The following is a 19,875-nucleotide window of genomic DNA, read 5'->3' as shown; positions in this document are numbered from 1 at the left end:
AGGAATACCTGAGTTCTATACAGTTGCTGTGGCTGGACGGCGCTCAAAGACAGTACTTGAATGTGCCTCTTGAGGTGAAGGATATTGTCCAGGTTATCCATTGCATGCCTGGTGGGAGGGCTCCTGGCGCAGATGGATTGATGGTTCAATTTTCCAAAGAGTGTGTGGATATTCTAGCCCTGTGCCTCAAGTCCATGTACAAAGAAGTCCAAAGGATTGGAGCGCCACCCCGTCACTCCGAGAGGTACTCACTTTGACTATACTAAAATCTGATAAGCCGGCCACCTCATGCGATTCAGACTGGCCCTTGTCGATGATTAATGTTGATAATACATTTCCAGCATGCCTCATTGCAGGCAAATTACCACCGCTGCTCTACAACATTGTTCGTCTGCATCAATCCAGCCTTCTACTGGTCAAATCAATAGCTCACAATTTGCTAGCCCTGTATGTCATGATGCATTCCTTTTCAATCAATCAATCAATCAGTCAATCAATTAATCAATCAATTCAAACTTAATTTGGTTAGTAAAATCATAACCATAAAAGGACATTCATCCATATTCATCAATAAAAACATCTCAGTAAGACAGAGAATCCAGTCTTGCCCTAATATTCTTGCATCCAAGACGGTTACTGAGCTAAAATGTTACATTCTACAAATATTAATATTATCTCAAGCAAACAAGAGATTAAAAAGGTTAAAAATCAGTCCCACAAAATCAACTCTTTGATTTCCTTCATTTCTCAAAAATTAGCAAAAAGGCTAAAGAATAAAAAATGCAACCTCCACAGATTCAAATCATTGATTTCCTGAATATCAAAGAAGCTGCTAAAAAGCCAGCAACTGCATACCAAAGATAGATATTCAGGAGAAGTTGCAAATACATAAAGGCAGACTGCACTTGCCAAACATTTAACCTCCTTAACAGAAGGACTGGAAAGATTTGTCAAGGTTTTTTGTGTCTACAAAATATAATAAACTGCAAAGTGTCTTGAAAAGAGGTGCCATCACACCCACATGGGCCAGGCTGTTTATTTTGTTCTGACCCGTCTGTAATTCAGAGTAGACGAGGACTATAAATAGCCTAAAACAAATTACTAAAAACCGATAATAAAGTTTTGAACTGGCCTATGGTACGGCTCTATTACAGTATTTGTTTTCAACATGGTATATGCTGTTACTGTGAGTTTGGCCAACTCCTTCTGTTCTCTTAGTGAATCCCTCAATTTAACATAATTTGTGGATATCCCTGAGATATCTGTTTTTAAAAAGCTCCCTTCTCCCCAGCTGAGCACAACAAGTGCACTTGTACCTCAACTAGGGGATCAAGTGCCACCTGTCTAATGAAAGTCAATCTTTCAGAACCAACCTATTTAATTTACACTCAAGTCTGGTTCAAATAGTGAGTCGCTTGAGGAGGGTACACAGTCCAATAATATCATTCAGACAGGGTAAGCCTGATGAACAATGTAAGAGTGTGTACATCATGGGATGCCCAATAGTCTTCTGCAAATTGTATCTGAGCTAACTTGCAGCTGGCTGTCGTGCATGTACCCCCAAATATCTCCTCCTACATAGCCACTCCCACAATCATGCAATCAATCAAGTTTCTTATAAAGCGTGACTACTCACCTATAAGGATCTCATTGCACTGAGTTGAGAGGTGGGGGTAGATCTACGGTTCAATTGAAGAGCCAGGTCTTGACGTCCTTCCTGAATTGTGGCAGCGGTGCAGCTCTTGACTTGCACTGATTTCGGGAGCACCAACAGAATGCCGAAACTTTCTAATTATGCTTTCTTCAAATGTTGTAAATTTTATGTTTTGCCTGCACAGCGCTTGCACTATGCTTGCGAAATCTATTGTATTAAATATATTTAAACAGACTTATATCCCGCCTTCATCTGTTATTGATCCTTGTGCTTGTTCACTTTACTTTTCGTTATTTCTATTGGTTGTAAGCATTCAATTTCCTGTTCCTCATGTGTGCTTCTCTTGTCAGTTTCCCATCTGCAAAGTAATGTGTTCATCCGCTATGTTGGAACTTGATTTAAGTGTCTCAAGCAACGTTTGGGAAAACAAAATAAAAACAAGAGCTACACCCTTGCTTTAAAGTTACAGCTTTGCTCGAGTGTCATGGGCTTGGCACTTGGAGACCTAATGAGCCCAGTTCTGCATGCTGGAAAGCCAATCTCCAATCGCAACACACTCACCAGTTCCCCCAGGGTTGCAGCAAGCACCCACTGTAGAATATACTCCTAAATGTCGTTTGTTATTGTTTTTCTGGCACTGGTATGTCACCTCGGTGTAAAAAAATCTTTGGATATTTATTATTCTTAGGTGATCCGGCTATTGAGGTGACAGATAATTGATGCAGTTCATCTGACAGAAATATAAGAATACGCATTAATATAATTGGCACTATTATTATGATTATTTGTTTTATAGGCTCTTAAAACGCATTAATTATTTTTCCAAGCCCCTTAAGTACCAGCTGCTGTGATTACTCAGCAAACGGACACTAATGCCCCGGTTACTTATCGGTAATCTTCATTACTCCGAGTATAGTCTTCCTCGCCACATGACTAACAAAGTGAGCATCAGCTCCAGACCAGAACCCTTCAAAGCCAAAAAAAGTCAGCCTCCCATGCCTCCCATCCCTTCCCAATATGGCCGACCCATTACCACCTGACCTCTATAAGAGGCGGGCCGGCCCAACCCCTCAGCCTGAAACTACCAAGCAAAAAAACATGAAGCCGATAGCCAGACAGGGAGGGAGGGATGGGAACTCATGTGGCGAGGAAGACTATACTCTGAGTAATGAAGATTACCGGTAAGTAACCGGGGCATGACCTCCTCGTTAGTCTTCCTGGCCACATGACTAACAAAGAGAGCACATACCAAAGCCAAGCGGCTTCATGGAAACTCACAAGAAACCACGGACCAGTATGGGACCCCAACGAAGAGGACAATCCAAACAGGCCAGATGAGTGGAAGAACCACCCAAGAGAGGCAACCACGAGCCAGAAGAACCAACGGAAGGGCAGGAAACCTGGACCCCCGAGACATGAAATGCCGACAGAAAAAAGGCCCCCAGGAAAGACCAAAGGAGGACAGAGAAAGCACGGCACCAAACTGCACAGAGCCAAAAGCAACAGCAACAGGCCCCAGAAGAGAAAGTGAGAGGGGGCAAGAGCCTATGACACACAGGGCAACCCCACCACAGCGACCAACAAAAAAGCCACCGCAGTAAGAGAGACCCTGAAGAGACCCCCTCACCAACGGAGCCCAGCCAGCGAGAAAGGCGGAATGCCCAGAGGTCCGCCCACGGAGGCCGTAGGGCGGAAGGAACCAGGCCAAGCTACCAGATAGGAATCGAATGGCCATTAAAAGAAACAGAGGTGCCCACCTCCGTACAGGAGGAAAAAGAAACATCGAAACACCCGGAAACAAACACTCAACTCCGAGGGGAAGAGTATAAGACCACAACAATCAGGCCACAGGGACTCAACCAGAGGACCTCAAGCAGAAGAAGAAACACAGAGTCCAAAGGAAGGAACATGCAGCTTGGTAGGCCGAGACCGCCGGCCCAGGAATGCCCCACAAGATGGAAGCGAGCCACCAAAGCGAGCACCCAGGAGAAATAGGGCGAAACAAGCCCAAGCATAAAGCCACACCGAAATCGCAGGACTCCGCCAGGGAGAAGATAACCGGGAGAAGCACCCCCGGGCACCATACAGCACCGCTGGAAACAAAAAACCAGCAAGGGGAAGCCAGAAAGCAGGAGCAGGACAACATGTAACTTGCGCCCACATAAGCCCAACACAGACCAAAGAGCAACATTGCCCAAACCAACCAACGCAGCAGCGGACGCCAATGGAGACGCACTCAGGCGAGCACCACCAACCGGACAAAATCCCTGGCCAGACCACAGAGTCCGCAGACCCAGAACCCCTGGAAGGAAAAGGACCCCAGGAAAGCGCAAAGCTGGGGGCCCGAGGAGAACCCCCAGCCAGGCACCAAGAGCCCCGACCCACAATACAGTTTGCGCCAAGAGGTCAATAGGGGCGAACTCCGCAAACACCCCGGAGCACGAAGCAGGGGAGAAACTGCCTAGGAGAGCAACCAGAAGCCCCCCTCAGGGCCAGGGCACATCCCAGAGAAGCCAAGAAATGGGCGACAGAAAGGCGACCCGGCACCGACCAGGAACCCCCGCACGCCCCAAAGGGAGGTAAAGGCCCCTTGCACCTGGGAAGGACACGGACCCCACAGGAGAGGCAGCCCAAAACCAGGAAGACCCAGGCTGCAACACACCAAGGTGCAAACCAGTCCAGATCCGGCCAACAACCCAGAGCAGAGGAGGACAGATGCAGACAGGGCAAGAAGGCCATGGGACCCAGGAATACCAAGGATGGGAAGCATGACCAAATGGCAAGGCGAAGTACCAAAAAGGCTGCGGTAGCCAGCCATAGATCAGCACAGAAGACACCCGAGAGGGTGCCACAGAGAGGAAGTAAGGGCCGCCAACACCCAGGAAGGGGAAACTAGAACAGAAAGACCACTTGACCCACTGGCAGACAGGGCGGGAAGAGACCCACCGGGGCAAGAAAAAAGGACACCCACGGGAACAGGCAAAGATGGGAAGGCCCACAGAGCACAGAGACCAACCGAAAGGGGAGGATCCCCAACGGACAGACGGTGAAAGCACCGCAAGACACAAAGACACCCAAAATACTCCCCGTGGAGGGCCCACACCAAGGGGAACAACCCAGACAGGAACAGCCGGGGCCACAAAAAAAACTGAGTAAGGGGGATAGTGAAGTAGTGTGGCTCACCGGTTAGAGGCGGCAGACCCGAGAGCAGATGACGGCCCGGGACCAGGGTTCGATTCCCGGCGCGGCAGGTTTCTAGACCAGGGTCAGCGGACTCGATAATTCTCTCGCCTCGGTGCCCACTCTGATCAGCGATCACACTCGGCAACTCTGGGCATTAGCTTGCCTCATCTTCACTAACGGCCCCACCAGACCGCCGGGGATGCCTGGTCTCACCCTGGAGATACCCATTAAGGGACCATCTCTCAGGGAAGCCAGGAAGGGTTTCGCAGCGGTCGAAGCGCCTTGGGACCCTACGGGTAAGTAGTGCGCTATATAAATGCCTATACATAGCCACCCAAGGGAGGAGACCCACCACAGAGCCACAGCACGACGGACCGACCCAGGGAGCCCAACAACCGACAACCGGCGGGGACCCAGCAGAGGCGAAACATAACGTGTAAGCGCAAAGCGCACGTATCACCTAAGGGCCTCAAGGGGCTGAATCACAGGAGGCAAAGGCCACCTAGTGGAAAGGAACTCATAATATCGCCCCCAGATGGAGGAATAGACAGAGTAGATCAGCCAGGAGAAGAACCTGCGAACAAGAGGACAAACACAGGCCTCAACAGCGGACGCATGAGACCACCGTGCCATCAGACCCAGCCACGGAAAAGGCCCCCAAGCAGAGCCCCCAACCCCCAGGACGTGAGGGAAACACGACCGGGAGGGGAATGCAAGGCCGCCAAATGACACAGGCAACTAGGGACACAACCGCCATGGGCCGGAAAAGAAAAGGCCAGACTTCAAGAGCAGCAGCAGAAGAAAACACCCACCTGGAGGCCACAGAAGCAGCCCAGGGAAGGATGGGCAGGGGCAGACAGCGGACCGGCCCCAGAAGACATACCGTAGCCCCCGGAAACCTCACATCTAGAGAGGGAACCCAACGGAAAGGAACAAGGGACCAAGAAAGAAACCTCGGAGAGGGTCATCTTGATCAGCAGTCAAATGCTCCCCCACCGAGCCACATCCCCCTCCAGTGCCACAGCATACAGGATGGAGGAACCGCAGGACATTGCTCACAACACACAAGACCAGGAACACACCCCACCGGGCAAGAGCACGCTGCAAGAGTGACCAAAAGCCCAGAGATGGCCAAACTACAGGTTGTAAACAAAAACCAGAAGGCGCCAAGGCACTGGGGGCTCCCGGGAAGAAAAAGCGAGCCATGGCCCAGAGTCACAAGGTGCTGGGCCGATCTGCCGCTATTGGGGATCGAACCGTGAGGCCCTGGGTTCCAGAGCCAGATGCACTGGTCGCTGCACCACCCTACTACCCCAAAAGGTAGAGCGGATGACCACACCACAGAGCCCCCACGGCAATTGCAGAAAAAAAATATATACACCAGAAAGGACCCCAAACAGGGAAAATCAGGAGCACCCACACCCCGAAGGGCATGCCGGCACTGGAAGAGGCGCACACCCACAGGACCATGGCCAACCGAGCGGCCCGAGGAGAACTCAACGTGTGACAATGAACAGAGGCCCCAACCTGTACATGCAGCCCGTAACATGAAATAACATGTGCATTTGTAAAGCACACGACTACCCATAGGTGTCCAGGCGCTGAAGAACAGATGCTTACAGTCACCCAACACAAAGGAACTCATCACATCAAATTTTAGTCAGTTACATGAACGCAGTTGTGTGATCTAACAAGTCTAAACTTTAACGCAAATGGACAAATAGGAATCGCTTTAATTTTTTGTTTTTTAATCTTCATCAACTTGAATAATCTGAGGCCGTGTCTCTAACGATATAGTGAGACCAGGGATGCCTTTAATGTGGAAACACAGTGGAGAAGATGGCCATTGCAGTTTGCTCCATTGTTTAGTGTAATTGAATAACCAAACTTGAAACGCGATTGCCATTTACTTAGTATGCTTCACGCAGAATGGACGCCTCTGACGTGTTCCATTCGCCGCTGTCTGCACTTGGTTCCCATGCGGAAATGGAGCTAGTGAGATGTGCTTGCCCTTCTGGATGTGTTTTTGTGACGCCTCCATGGGCTGCTGCGTTGCTGTTTCACAGTTCTGTTGGTCTGTAACCAGTAAGAAGGCTGCAGAAAGCTAATCTACCTGCAAGCCGCTGATCGAGAACACCATGTATGTGGGTGGAGTGACGGGAAATAAGTTCTCTTTACATTACATAACAATACTAACATAGCACACATACTTAGAATAAGGACAAAATAACGTAGTACCAGGGACCCAGGGCTTTAAGTGGGCCGGGTCTTACCAGTGCTGAGCACTGGCAGTTTTTTAAAGGGTGCCTCTAAACGGGTCTCTATCAGGCCCTGTTTCGTGCCCTGGCAGAGGCGATCCATTTATTCCTGGCCTGCAGTGATAACAGGCATACCCATGTGTGCATGCTCACACTGCTCACTTCTCACTAGTGGAGAAGTCATGGCATGAGGTCCTGCCAGGTGAGCGTTGCAGGGGAAGACTAGTCCTTTAAAGAGTGTAATTTTCTCTCTGGATTTTCCATCTCTTTTTGAAACTCAGGAGCAGCAACATTTCCGTGGTGTCACCAGCGCTTTAAGTGAAGCTTTTTCTATATTATATATAAATCATAGTTGCAGCTCACTTATCTTATGCAACTAACAACCATTCACACAAAGCCAAGCGTCCTGACTTGTTGTAGGTATGATGTTACTTGTGGTATCATATATCTGGGTGCACTGACAGAAACAGCAAAATACAAGTTGGAGGGCACACTATGCTAAGCACAGATTTTTAGTTTACTTGTTTAAAGCTACGCCCTTAATTACATTGTCAAGAGACCCCCCAGTTTTGTCATCCCACTTAAAGCCCTGAAGGGATCACACCTCGGAAAAACCACTAAACTTTGCATCTACCTCAGACTAGCATATTGAAAACCATGTTTTCAGACCCACTTAAGATCACTGAAGACAGTTTTCATTCGAAAGGTGGTTTGTATTTAGTACACCTGTTTGATAAATACATTGCTGTTAATATCCATTGTTCTTATATGCTCATTTACAGGGCCGCCTTTAGCTCTGGTGGTGCCCGGTGCAGCAGTTTTTTAATGCTTCCCATTGCCACCTTCTCCACAAATTCCCCCACTTACGACTCTCCAATAGCACCTTTCATCTCTCCATTGCCCTCTCTGACATCCATTTAATTTTTATTTAAAGCTCTACCCACAGTTCAGTAATACTCAATTATGTGATCTGCATTGTACACCTTCTTTGCAGCAGGCACATTAACCCTCTGTGCTACTTTAAGATGAGTTAAAATTGCAGCTAGAGACCTCTCCAATCTCTCTTCAGTAGTAACATTATCAAAGTTATCTTGACATTGTTATTGTTGCCTGACACTCTGAAAACACAAGGAAGTTCACAAGCCTTTAAACCCATTAGTTATTTTTAAACAACGCCATGCACCGGTCGCACCACCCTAAAGCCTGCCCTGCTTATCTGAAAAATCATATTATAAAATGTGTTGTCAAATCTTAGCCAGTGCACAATGTGAAAACCAATCTAGTGATTACGGGTGCGCATCGCCTGTGGTAAACCCCCTTCTTTTCTAGTAGCCCCTACCTTTTTTCACGTTTGCTTCATTCTTCCCCCTCCCTGTTACCGTTTATTTTTCCCTTTGCTACAGCGCCCTCTTCCATTGCTCCTTCTTGTTGCCCAGCACTGCATCCCCTCATCATTAGTTGGCCCCCTGCTAGCTCTCAGGGGTTAGACACGCACCAACAAAGGTTGTAAATTTGTAGAGTTGTCGCGTGCTGCTGGGGCTTCGCTCTCTGAACCTTAGAGCGTTTGGAAGAAGTATCAAAAAAGCAAATCCAGTATTGGAATTGTCCCCCTACGCACAGCGTTGTGAATACCCACGAGGGGTGTAATTAAGTTGATCAAAACCAAAAGTTTAGTCCATCATTAATTTAATTTCATTAATGGTTTCAAGAATTCATTTGTGTATTGCAGATTCGATGCAACAAACAATATCCAAAATGCTTGAGTTATAAATCCCTATGCATTTTGGGCTATCCAGTGAGCCCTTCGTCAGGGGAAAATCTAAGGAGGAAAACAAATGAACGGTCTGAAAAACAGGGAATATATCTCCATTGACTACATCATGTAAATGGTACCCATTCAATCATTGTGTCAAAAACGCTGTAAATAATCATGGAATAATCATGCAAATAGATAGTAATGTGCACTGTGAACCCGAGTTAACAAAAAAGTGTCACGAGTTAAATCATAATAAGTACCTGTTGATAGTTAAGGATAAAAACGTGGTCGTAACGAGCATTTGAAAATGTGACAAAGAACTGCTTGGTTTAATGAGTTGAGTAAACAGTGATAACTTGCGGCATAAAAATGTACAGAAAACCAATAGTGCTCAGACAAAATAAAGAGAAGTGTCGATCAAGTATAACCAGAAACCCGGTCTAACGTAAAGAGGTGAGGGCGGTTTAACAGAGTTAGTACTTACTTCAAGCATTCTTACAGGACAGTCGCAGACTGCCGTTCGCGTGCCATGCAGTTTGCATTTTCGTAAAGGTTAAGTACAAGTAAACGCGTGGCGTGCCCAAGTGATTGGGTTAGAAAGTGGACTACAAGTGAAAGAGTATGGCGGCCATCTTACAGTGGTAAAAATCAGCGGAAAGAGCGTGTTAAAGAAAAAAGGGTGTATAAGCAGTGGAGTTGCAAACATTAAAAAAGAAGAAAGATGAAAGGTATCGGGAAAAATGTTACATGGATACATGAGACGGATGAAAATAATATTATGCTCATATCAAAAAATACAGGTGATTAATTAATTAAGGAGCAACAGTGATGTAGGATATACAGTTCATAAATAGCAAAGAAATTCCATTCTATCATTAAGCCCGTTGGGCTACATCGTGCACAAGTATCTGATCGAAAAGTTCTCCCTTTGAAGCAGTTTGTCCTTCATGTTCATAGTTTCTGTGGGTTGTACATGTTGCTGAAGTGTATGCCCGCCGACGCTAACCCAAACAATGCAATCCTTACTCTGCCACTGAAACCTCTTCCTCTGAAGGTGAGACACGCACTCAAAAATCATCAACACAGCCCACACCAACCTCTACAACTAGCAATACCACAGAACCTGCGGTTCCTTTTTTAGGGGCAGGCACTGAGGAACAAGAAGACCCCGGCGGGGCAAAAACAGTAGAAAAAACAAAAGAACCAGAGAAAAAGGACAAGAAGGGCGATAGGAAATAACAGAATTTAACAACCTGGTCATAAATATCTCTTCTTATGAACTGTCAAACCTGGAGTTGAACATCTTACAGAAAGGTCATTCTTTCGTACCTACTACCAAGTCTAACACCCTGGAGCTAGAAATCAGTTTTTTCAAACTCATGAGAAATATCCGATTAAGACATTATTTTGAAAACTTGACAACAGTCACTACACAACAAGATGAGATTCTATTAGGTTTACGTCCCCGGAGTACATACATGGCTCCTGCCAGCCACAAGATCATCGATACATTTGAGAATTTGGTCAAACAAGACATCACATCCCTTTCCTTCCAACCCAAATTGAAACACAGCAATCTCACCATGAAAGAACGTAACATACTTCAAAAACTGGCAGACAATCCGAACATCATCTGCCAGAACGCCGACAAGGGCGGCGCACTGGTGATTATGGAGAGAGCATTCTATGACCTTCAAGTTTCAAACCACGTCACAGATACCAATACCTATGCATCATTGACATATGATCGTACCAATGAGTTCAAAGACCATCTAGAAAACATCCTTCAGCAAGCTCTTGAACAAAACATAATTACGGAAAAAAACAAAAGGTTTTTAACACAGAGTAACCCCAGAACCCCATCATTGTACATGCTACCCAAGGTTCATAAGGACCTCCACAATCCACCTTTCAGGCCCATCGTGTCCACCAGGGGCAGTATCCACGAACCTGTAGGCAAACTGCTAGACAAGCATTCACAACCTTTGGTCACTGCTACTCCGACTTATCTCCGTGACACCACAGACTTTTTGAAGAAGTTAGATGACTCACTGTTGGATACAAATACAGAACATTGGCTGTGCACTGTTGATGTCAAGGCGTTATATACGTCGATTCCACACAATCTCGGAATAGAGGCCATAGAATCCGCCATTTTGAACTCGGACTTTAACACAGACTTACAACCTTTCTTGATTGAACTTCTTGGATTCATACTATACCAAAGCTATTTCAAGTGGCAAGACACATGCTATCTTCAACTCAGCGGTACTTCAATGGGCAATTGTGCCGCCCCAACCTATGCCAACCTATTCATGCACTATTTTGAACAACGCAACATTCTTAATTTGCCTCAATGGATGCAATATGGGAAATTTATTCCTAAGATATATTGATGACATTTTCATTTTATGGTCTGGACCCTGCATGAAATTACTTGAATTTTTGCAATTGTTAAACACCATCAACGATCGTATTCAATTCACGTGGACATATGACCAAAAAACTATCAATTTCTTGGATGTGAAAGTTCTACTGATAGATAACAAGTTCCAAACCACCCTCTATCTAAAGAACTCGGAGCGCAACAGCACCCCTCACCATTCCAGTTTCCACCGACCAAGTTTAAAACACAATCGACCTTTGTCTCAACTCATGAGAGTAAAAATAATCATATCTGATCCTTCAGATTGTACCTTTCACATTGAATCTATGTGTCAAATATTTCAAGATCGAGGTTTCCCTGAGGAAGTCCTTACTACTGCCAAAATAAAATGCAACAACTTGAATAGAGATGAACTTCTCTCAACCAAAATCAAAACAGACAATAAACACATGATTGTGGTTTCTAAATATTCCACACTAAGCACCAAATATCGCAAAATCATCATGAAACATTGGCAACTACTCAGCAGAGAGCCAGACTTCCAAGGTCTTTTTTAACAACCTCCCATCTTCTCCTATACCCGTGGACCCAACCTCAAAGAACTACTTACCCACTGCAAAAATCTCAAACCTTCTGACACATACAAAGGATTAAAACCTTGCTACAACTGTAGCAATTGTAATAACATAATCAAAGGCAACATACTACATCACCCCATGAAAGGCAATCCAATTAAACTAAGGGTGAACGCCACGTGCAATACCAACAACGTGATTTACTTGCTCAAGTGTCCTTTTGGCCTTTGTGACGTAGGACATACAGAACACAAAATTCGGACAAGAATTTTGGAACACAAAAGCAACATTCGGACCAGCAACATGAAATCCACCATTGCATCACATTTTGCAGAAAACAGACACAATGTTGCACAACTGAAATTCACTGTGCTTGAACATGTACAACCCACAGAAACTATGAACATGAAGGACAAACTGCTTCAAAGGGAGATTTTTTTTGGGGGGGGGGGAAACCTTTATTGGAGCATTTATAAAATACAAGTATGGGCCTACAACCGCAGGGGCCGGCCGCTAAACATATTTAAAACCCATGTATATCGAGGTACAACACAGCTCATCAGCCGACAACCCTGAGGTCCGGCAGCGATTCAGGATAGAACTTGTATTAGAACGCGTGAATAGGCACAGGATATAATAAAGGTTTTATTTTATATTATCTGAATAAACGAATCAGGTGCCATACAATCAAACAGGAGGATACGGGGGACAGGCCAAGAAACAGGATATTCATCGAGAAACAGCCATATGTGGGACTCTGGTACCAACACCTATGAATCAGAGTAAACAGCAATACGATATACATTTTCGTGAGTGCCAGTTCTCAGGGCCTGCCCACCCGGAAATCCAACTAACTTAAGAAGCATGGGCACTAAATTCCAGAACACAGTGAAATCAGAATAAATCACAAACCATACTGATCCTAAAAGAGGAAATGGAAAGGAGAAAAAGGCCATAGAAAATAAAAAAGGCAAAATTAAAAACCCCCCTCCAACCCCCCACCCTGCACCCCTGCCGATGGCTATAGCCTAACCCCACTAGCAGCGTGCCTGTTGCCCCAAGTAACTAAAACCCTAAAGGAAGTAGAAAGAAGAATGGAGGAGGGCATATTCGTATGTGCTCCCAGCCCCTTAGTCCCCCCGCCCGAAACAGACACCCGCTATAGAAACAAGATGGATATAGAGCGACCCTTATAAAAGAAATTAGGGGGCACCGTGATACACCGCCCAGCCTCTTAAATCAAACAATTGCAGATCGAGCGTCCATAATAGCCATTCCAAACCGTCCCGATTTAATTGATCTCAACCTTGACCCTTTTGAACCAGCACGCGAACCCTCCCCAGCGAGACCCAAAAGCACACAAACGAGTCATAGCGGAGAAAGAAATCATCGAGAGTCAATCCGTTACCACTTGTAGCTAGTAAGTCCACGAGAACTTCAGGCACAGAAAGTCTCCCTCTCCTAGCTGGACAGTCCCGAAGTTTCTTGCCACTGGGTTGTAGCATCTCCGAAGAGGGAGGAGACGATCACAAGATGAGAGAAGAGTCTACAACACAAGTCTCCGGGGGGGGATTGCCATTTGATACCTCCAAAGTCAATAGTGAAGGAAGGTGCGGTGGTACACTCACGACCTCGGGGACACCATCTTCTAGAGCACCATCCGATGGTTCCAATACTCGCTCCCCCACGGGGTCCTCGCACTGAGTCAAAATGGCCGCGGCTTGAACGGCTGCAGATTGCTGTTCCAAGAGTGGGGATGGGTCCGGTACCACAAGTAGCATCCCAGATAGGTTCGCATCCATTTTAGTCATTAAAACATCCACTTGCGAGTGAAACGCCCAAAGTTCTGCCAAGATTGACTTCAGCGATAGCACGGACACTGTTCGATCCATAGTCTCATGCCCGATTCCAATCTCAATCACCCCCCCCGGGTGAATCTGGCATCTCCGGGGGGGCAAACAGAATCACGAAAGGGCAGGCGTGGACGGTGTCCCGTCGTTCTCTACAGCCGCTTTCACCCGGCTTAACGCCGCAGGCCAGGGTCCCAACCCGCCAAAACCCGGCGGGATGCAGCACCGGGTCTGCAGTGCGGGGACCCCCACCCACAGTCAGTAGCAAACAAGGCCACCTCTCCATTAATGCTGAGCAAAGAAAACAATCGCCGCCAAAATCGGGCGCAAAAGAAGCCTCCACTACGTGACCGGTCCCTGCCTGGGTCTCTCAGCCGATGTTGTTGCACTGCAGCCTGGCCTTGCAAATACTTGAGGCCCCGGCTTCACCGCTGGAATAGGCCACAATCTTCAGCTCGATGTAACTTCGTGAAACCAGCCGATAAAAAGTTCTGGATTTCACCATCGGAATGAGGAACAGTTCATGTATGCAGGGGCTGAGCGTGAAATCAGGATAATGTACAGGATCTTGTGTCGGGATACGGAGGTCGGCGGAGCCGGGAGCCTAAGCAGCCATCTTGTTTGCCGTCGTAGCTCCTCCCCAACGGGAGAACCTTTGGATCAGATACTTGTACACGATGCAGCCCACCGGGCTTAAAGATACAATGGAATTTGTTTGCTATTTATGAACTGTATATCCTACATCACTGTTGCTCCTTAATTCATTATTTATTTAAATTCACCGGTATTTTTTGATATGTGCATAATATTATTTTCATCCGTCTCATGTATCCATGTAACTTTTTTCCCGATACCTTTCATCTTTCTTCTTTTTTAATGTTTGCAACTCCACTGCTTATACACCCTTTTTTTCTGTTTCTTTAACACGCTTTCCGCTCATTTTTACCACTGTAAGAAGGCCGCCATACTCTTTCACTTGTAGTCCACTATCTATCTCATCCATTAGGGCAAGCCACGCGTTTACTTGTACTTAACCTTTACGAAAATGCAAGCTGCATGGCACGCGAACGGCAGTCTGCGACTGTCCTGTAAGAATGCTTGAAGTAAGTACTAACTCTGTTAAGCCGCCCGCACCTCTTTACGTTAGACCGGGTTTCTGGTTATACTTGATCGACACGTCTCTTTATTTTGTCTGAGCACTATTGGTTTTCTGTACATTTTTATGCCGCAAGTTATCACCGTTTACTCAACTCATTAAACCACGCAGTTCTTTGTCACATTTTCAAATGCTTGTTACGACCACGTTTTTATCCTTAACTAACAACAGGTACTTATTATGATTTAACTCGTGACACTTTTTTGTTAACTCGGGTTCACAGTGCACATTACTATCTATTTGCATGATTATTCCATGATTATTTACAGCGTTTTTGACACAATGATTGAATGAGCACCATTTACATGATGTAGTCGATGGAGATATATTCCCTGTTTTTCAGACCGTTCATTTGTTTTCCTCCTTAGATTCTCCCCTGACGAAGGGCTCACAGGATAGCCTGAAATGCATAGGGATTTATAACTCAAGCATTTTGGATATTGTTTGTTGCATCAAATCTGCAATACACAAATGAATTCTTGAAACCATTAATGAAATTAAATTAATGATGGACTAAACTTTTGGTTTTGATCAACTTTATTACACCCCTCGTGGGTATTCACAACGCTGTGTGTAGGAGGACAATTCCAATACTGGATTTGCTTTTTTGATACTTCTTCCAAACGCTCTAAGTTTCAGAGAGCGAAGCCCCAGCAGCACGCGACATCTCTACAAATTTTCAACCTTTGTTGGTGCGTGTCTAACCCCTGAGAGGTAGCAGGGGGCCAACTAATGATGAGGGGATACAGAGCTGGGCAACAAGAAGGAGCAATGGAAGAGGGCGCTGCAGGAAAGGGAAAAATAAACGGTAACAGGGAGGAGGAAGAATGAAGCAAACGTGAAAAAAGGTAGGGGCTACTAAAAAAGAAGGGGGTTTACCACAGGTGATGCGCACCAGTAATCACTAGATTGGTTTTCACATTGTGCACTGGCTAAGATTTGACAACACATTTTATAATATGATTTTTCAGATAAGCAGGGCAGGCTTTAGGGTGGTGCAACCGGTGCATGGCGTTGTTTAAAAATAACTAATGGGTTTACAGGCTTGTGAACTTCCTTGTGTTTTCCGAGTGTCAGGCAACAATAACAATGTCAAGATAACTTTGATAATGTTACTACTGAAGAGAGATTGGAGAGGTCTCTAGCTGCAATTTTAACTCATCTTAAAGTAGCACAGAGGGTTAATGTGCCTGCTGCAAAGAACGTGTACAATGCAGATCACATAATTGAGTATGACTGAACTGTGAATAGAGCTTTAAATAAAAATTAAATGGATGTCAGAGAGGGCAATGGAGAGATGAAAGGTGCTATTGGAGAGTGGCAGTGAGGGAATTTGTGGAGAAGGAGGCCATGGGAAGCATTAAAAAAACTGTTGCACCATGCACCACCAGAGCTAAAGGCGGCCCTGCAAATGAGCATATAAGAACGGTGGATATTAACAGCAATGTATTTATCAAACAGGTGTGCTAAATACAAACCACCTTTCGAATGTAAACTGACTTCAGTGATCTTAAGTGGGTCTGAAAACATGGTTTTCCATATGCTAGTCTGAGGTAGATGCAAAGTTTATTGTTTTTTCCGAGGTGTGATCCCTGCAGGGCATTAAGTGGTATGACAAAACTGGGGGGTCTCTTGCCAATGTAATTAAGGGCATGGCTTAAAACAAGTAAACTAAAAATCTGTGCTTAGCATAGTGTGCCCCCCAACTTGTATTTTGCTATTTCTGTCAGTGCACCCAGATATATATTCCCTGTTTTTCAGACCGTTCATTTGTTTTCCTCCTTAGATTTCCCCTGACGAAGGGCTCACAGGATAGCCTGAAATGCATAGGGATTTATAACTCAAGCATTTTGGATATTGTTTGTTGCATCGAATCTGCAATACACGAATGAATTCTTGACACCATTAATGAAATCAAATTAATGATGGACTAAACTTTTGGTTTTGATCAACTTTATTACACCCCTCGTGGGTATTCACAACGCTGTGCATAGGGGGACAATTCCAATACTGAATTTGCTTTTTTGATACCCCTGCTAGCTCTGCCATTGTCTTGATTGGAGTTTAGTTTACTCCCTCACTCCTCCCTTCTTTGGCAGCCCATGCATCTTACAACAAAAAACATCGTAATATTAAGAACATAGACAAAACTTAAAGCATTCACTTATGCTTGTTTGCTTATCCTTGATCACAGCATTCATTAGCTTTAATAGCAAGTACAAGTAAAACATTGTTGAAAGCATATTACGTTTAGTAGAACCGAGAGTCATTTTCCATGCAGTTACTTAAAGACCAGTCTCTCGAGTGCAAGCGAACTAATTACCAGAAGAGCTACATTATAATCTGTAAATTGATCCAAGTTGTGAAATAGCTTCCCTCTAACTGAAAGCTGTATAAAACCTCCACTTATTCGAACATAAAGGAAGAGCTTATTTCCATAATGTCTAGAAAGCATATTACGCAGAGCAGCACTCTTTACATGGCCAATCACTTTCATAAATGTACTGATTTTAGCACTTTTATCCTAGACCAAGATCACACTCTGGTAGATAGGGAAGCCCACGTAAAATCACATTACTTACAGGTCCTTTTCAAAATCTCAGGTGGAAAAAAAACACGTTTCCCTATGGTTGTCAACTTAAATATCTGAAAAACAGGCACGGAAATCGTTTTCTTATAAACTATGTAAGAACGCATTGAGAAACTTGAACTTGTCACCAAGCTGGCAGTGGGTGTCGCTAGATTTGATTACATATGTGTGCTCGGCTCAAAATTCCTACAGGAAAATGTACTTCGCCGTTAGGCATATATTTTGGAGCTCTACTCATGCTCACACATGTATGTTTGGGGAACAGACAAAACTGAAAAGATAGAGCATGTAATCGTGCATGGCAACAATGTTCTAAAATAATATGTAAAAGTGACAAATGTACATTTTCGGAACATAGTGGCATATTATCAAGGGGGTTTATCTCCGCTTTTTTGGCTTTAAAAGCCAAGAAAGCGGAGATAAAATTATCTCCCTATTACCTAGCTGTCGCTAACACCAGTTAGCGACAGCTAGTAGGAGATAGCGACCATCCTGGGCCCAGCTTTGCATGTCAGTGATATTTATCCCTAATGACATGCAAAGTGGGCGTGCCAAGATGTTAGCGACTGGAAACAGTCGCTAACATCGCTATCTCCTATTACCAACGTTTGGAGATATTCGCGCTAAGCGCGAATATCTCCAAAAGCTAACACCTGCCCCAGAGCAGTTCTTAGCCATATTATCCAATGGTAGGTGGATAACATGGCTAAGAGCATTAGCTCGGTAATGCATGAATATCGCTGACTTTTCAGCGATATCGGCCGATTTTTATCGCTTAGGAGATAAACCTTGATAATAGCAAGGTTCCTAAGCGATAAAAATCGTCGCAGCTCGGCGATAAAAATATCCCCGCTAAACCAACATAGCGATAATTTTTGCTAGTTGTTGGTAATATGCCCCATAATGTCGGAAAACACCTAGAAAAGTGTGCAATGCTCTTCATTCAATATGAACCGGGTTGAAACACCGCAGAGCAAAGGTATACTGTGAACGATAGCAAATGTTTTCCGCCACCCCATAGGGCGTAGGGGCATATTATCAAGGATAGGCGATACATTATCGCCGCTTTTATCGGCAAGAAACTGCCGATAAAGCGGCGATAATGGCCTTGATAATATGCTCTATGGATTCTAATCAAAGCCAATGTTCGATGTGAACACATCTAACATGGGCTTCGATTGGAATTCATAGAGCATATTATCAAGGCCATTATCGCCGCTTTATCAGCAGTTTCTTGCCGATAAAAGCGGCGATAATGTATCGCCTGTCCTTGATAATATGCCCCGTAGTTTTTAGGTGGAGGCAAGGGAGGCCCAAGTACTATGGGAGATGGGTTGCTACGAGGGGCAGTAGGCCTAGTCTAAAAGCCAGTCAGACCTAAGAAGCTGCCTTCAGCCGGCTTCCACCCTTGAGAGTGGCATACGACTTAGTGAAAGTGAGTGTAGACCATACCGCCACCTTCATGCAGTGGGTGTAATTCAGTGACCACGCGGTGTGGGCTGAAAATAAATGATTAACTCCATTGTAGGGACCATCATTAGCCACAAAGGATGGCCCGCCCTTGCATATCCTCGCAGAGAACAGGGTTCTCGTACCATTCTGTGAAGGCGCTACATGTTTTCCTCTTACATTATCACTACACAACTAGCCAGGGCGCCTGTTATATAAGTGGGATACAGACGATCTTTGGCTGCTGCATGGAGTGTTTTATGTAATACTGCCAGGGAGCAGCTCTGATGCTTTTCACAGCAAGGTCCTCTGCAAAGCAGGCTAGTATACCTCCTCAGGCTCTCTTTCAATAGCGCACAACTAGTAACTGCTCGGGTGATGTGTTATCTACGTAAAAATAGCACAAATCAAAGTGACATATTTCCCCTTCCCAACCTTACAGTTCACCTGAGCATTCTAGCCATCACAACGTCACACTCATTAAAAGAAACCCGATTTATGCAAAAGATATAATGAAAATAAAAAGCTTCATCTTACCTGATAGGCCTAAAAGGCAGAGCACAGTGAGAGCAAGCGCTATCGCCTTCATGTTCACTCTGAAGGAGCTTCAGGTTGTGTCCGAGGGAAATGGAAATATTGCAGAAGTGAGTCCATCGCTTTTATATCAGGGACAGCTGCGTTTCCTGGGAAAGTCACCACCTGCAGGTCGCTTCCCAATCACAATCTTATCATTGTTTACGTACCTTGTACGAGGCAGGATGTTAAACACGAACCTTGTACCAGGGAGAATGGTAAACATGCTTGAGGTCTGATGACATGTGTAATAATTGGCCAAAGGTTGGGACATTTGTCATAGCTTTATTATGGATCCGTGTTGTGATGGTATACAAATACAATTCAATTTGCCTATTTCGCAGCAAAGAAAAAATGGCAACAGCGGAACCAGGAGTGCTACGTCAGCAGGGACAGGAGGCATGCGGAGGTTTATGCAGAAGATTCACCTGGTCTAAAAGTGTAA

General features: G+C 45.1%; 1 protein-coding gene across 1 annotated transcript in view; it reads right to left on the bottom strand.

The window, feature by feature from the left end:
* The window catches only part of LOC147682166 (putative pancreatic secretory proteinase inhibitor), a 97,591-nt gene extending 78,052 nt beyond the window's left edge, over positions 1-19,539 (bottom strand). Inside the window, exon 1 of the mRNA XM_086943566.1 lies at positions 19,395-19,539. Coding sequence (XP_086799692.1) covers positions 19,395-19,446 — 52 coding nt within the window. The 5' untranslated portion in view covers positions 19,447-19,539. The remainder of the gene's footprint in view (positions 1-19,394) is intronic.
* Positions 19,540-19,875: the final 336 nt, after the last annotated feature.

The sequence above is a fragment of the Lissotriton vulgaris genome, chromosome 11 (assembly GCF_964263255.1).
Source record: "Lissotriton vulgaris chromosome 11, aLisVul1.2, whole genome shotgun sequence".
NCBI classification, from domain to species: Eukaryota; Metazoa; Chordata; class Amphibia; order Caudata; family Salamandridae; genus Lissotriton; species Lissotriton vulgaris.
The sequence above is the reverse complement of the archived record's forward strand: the minus strand, read 5'-3'. Positions and strand labels throughout refer to the sequence as shown.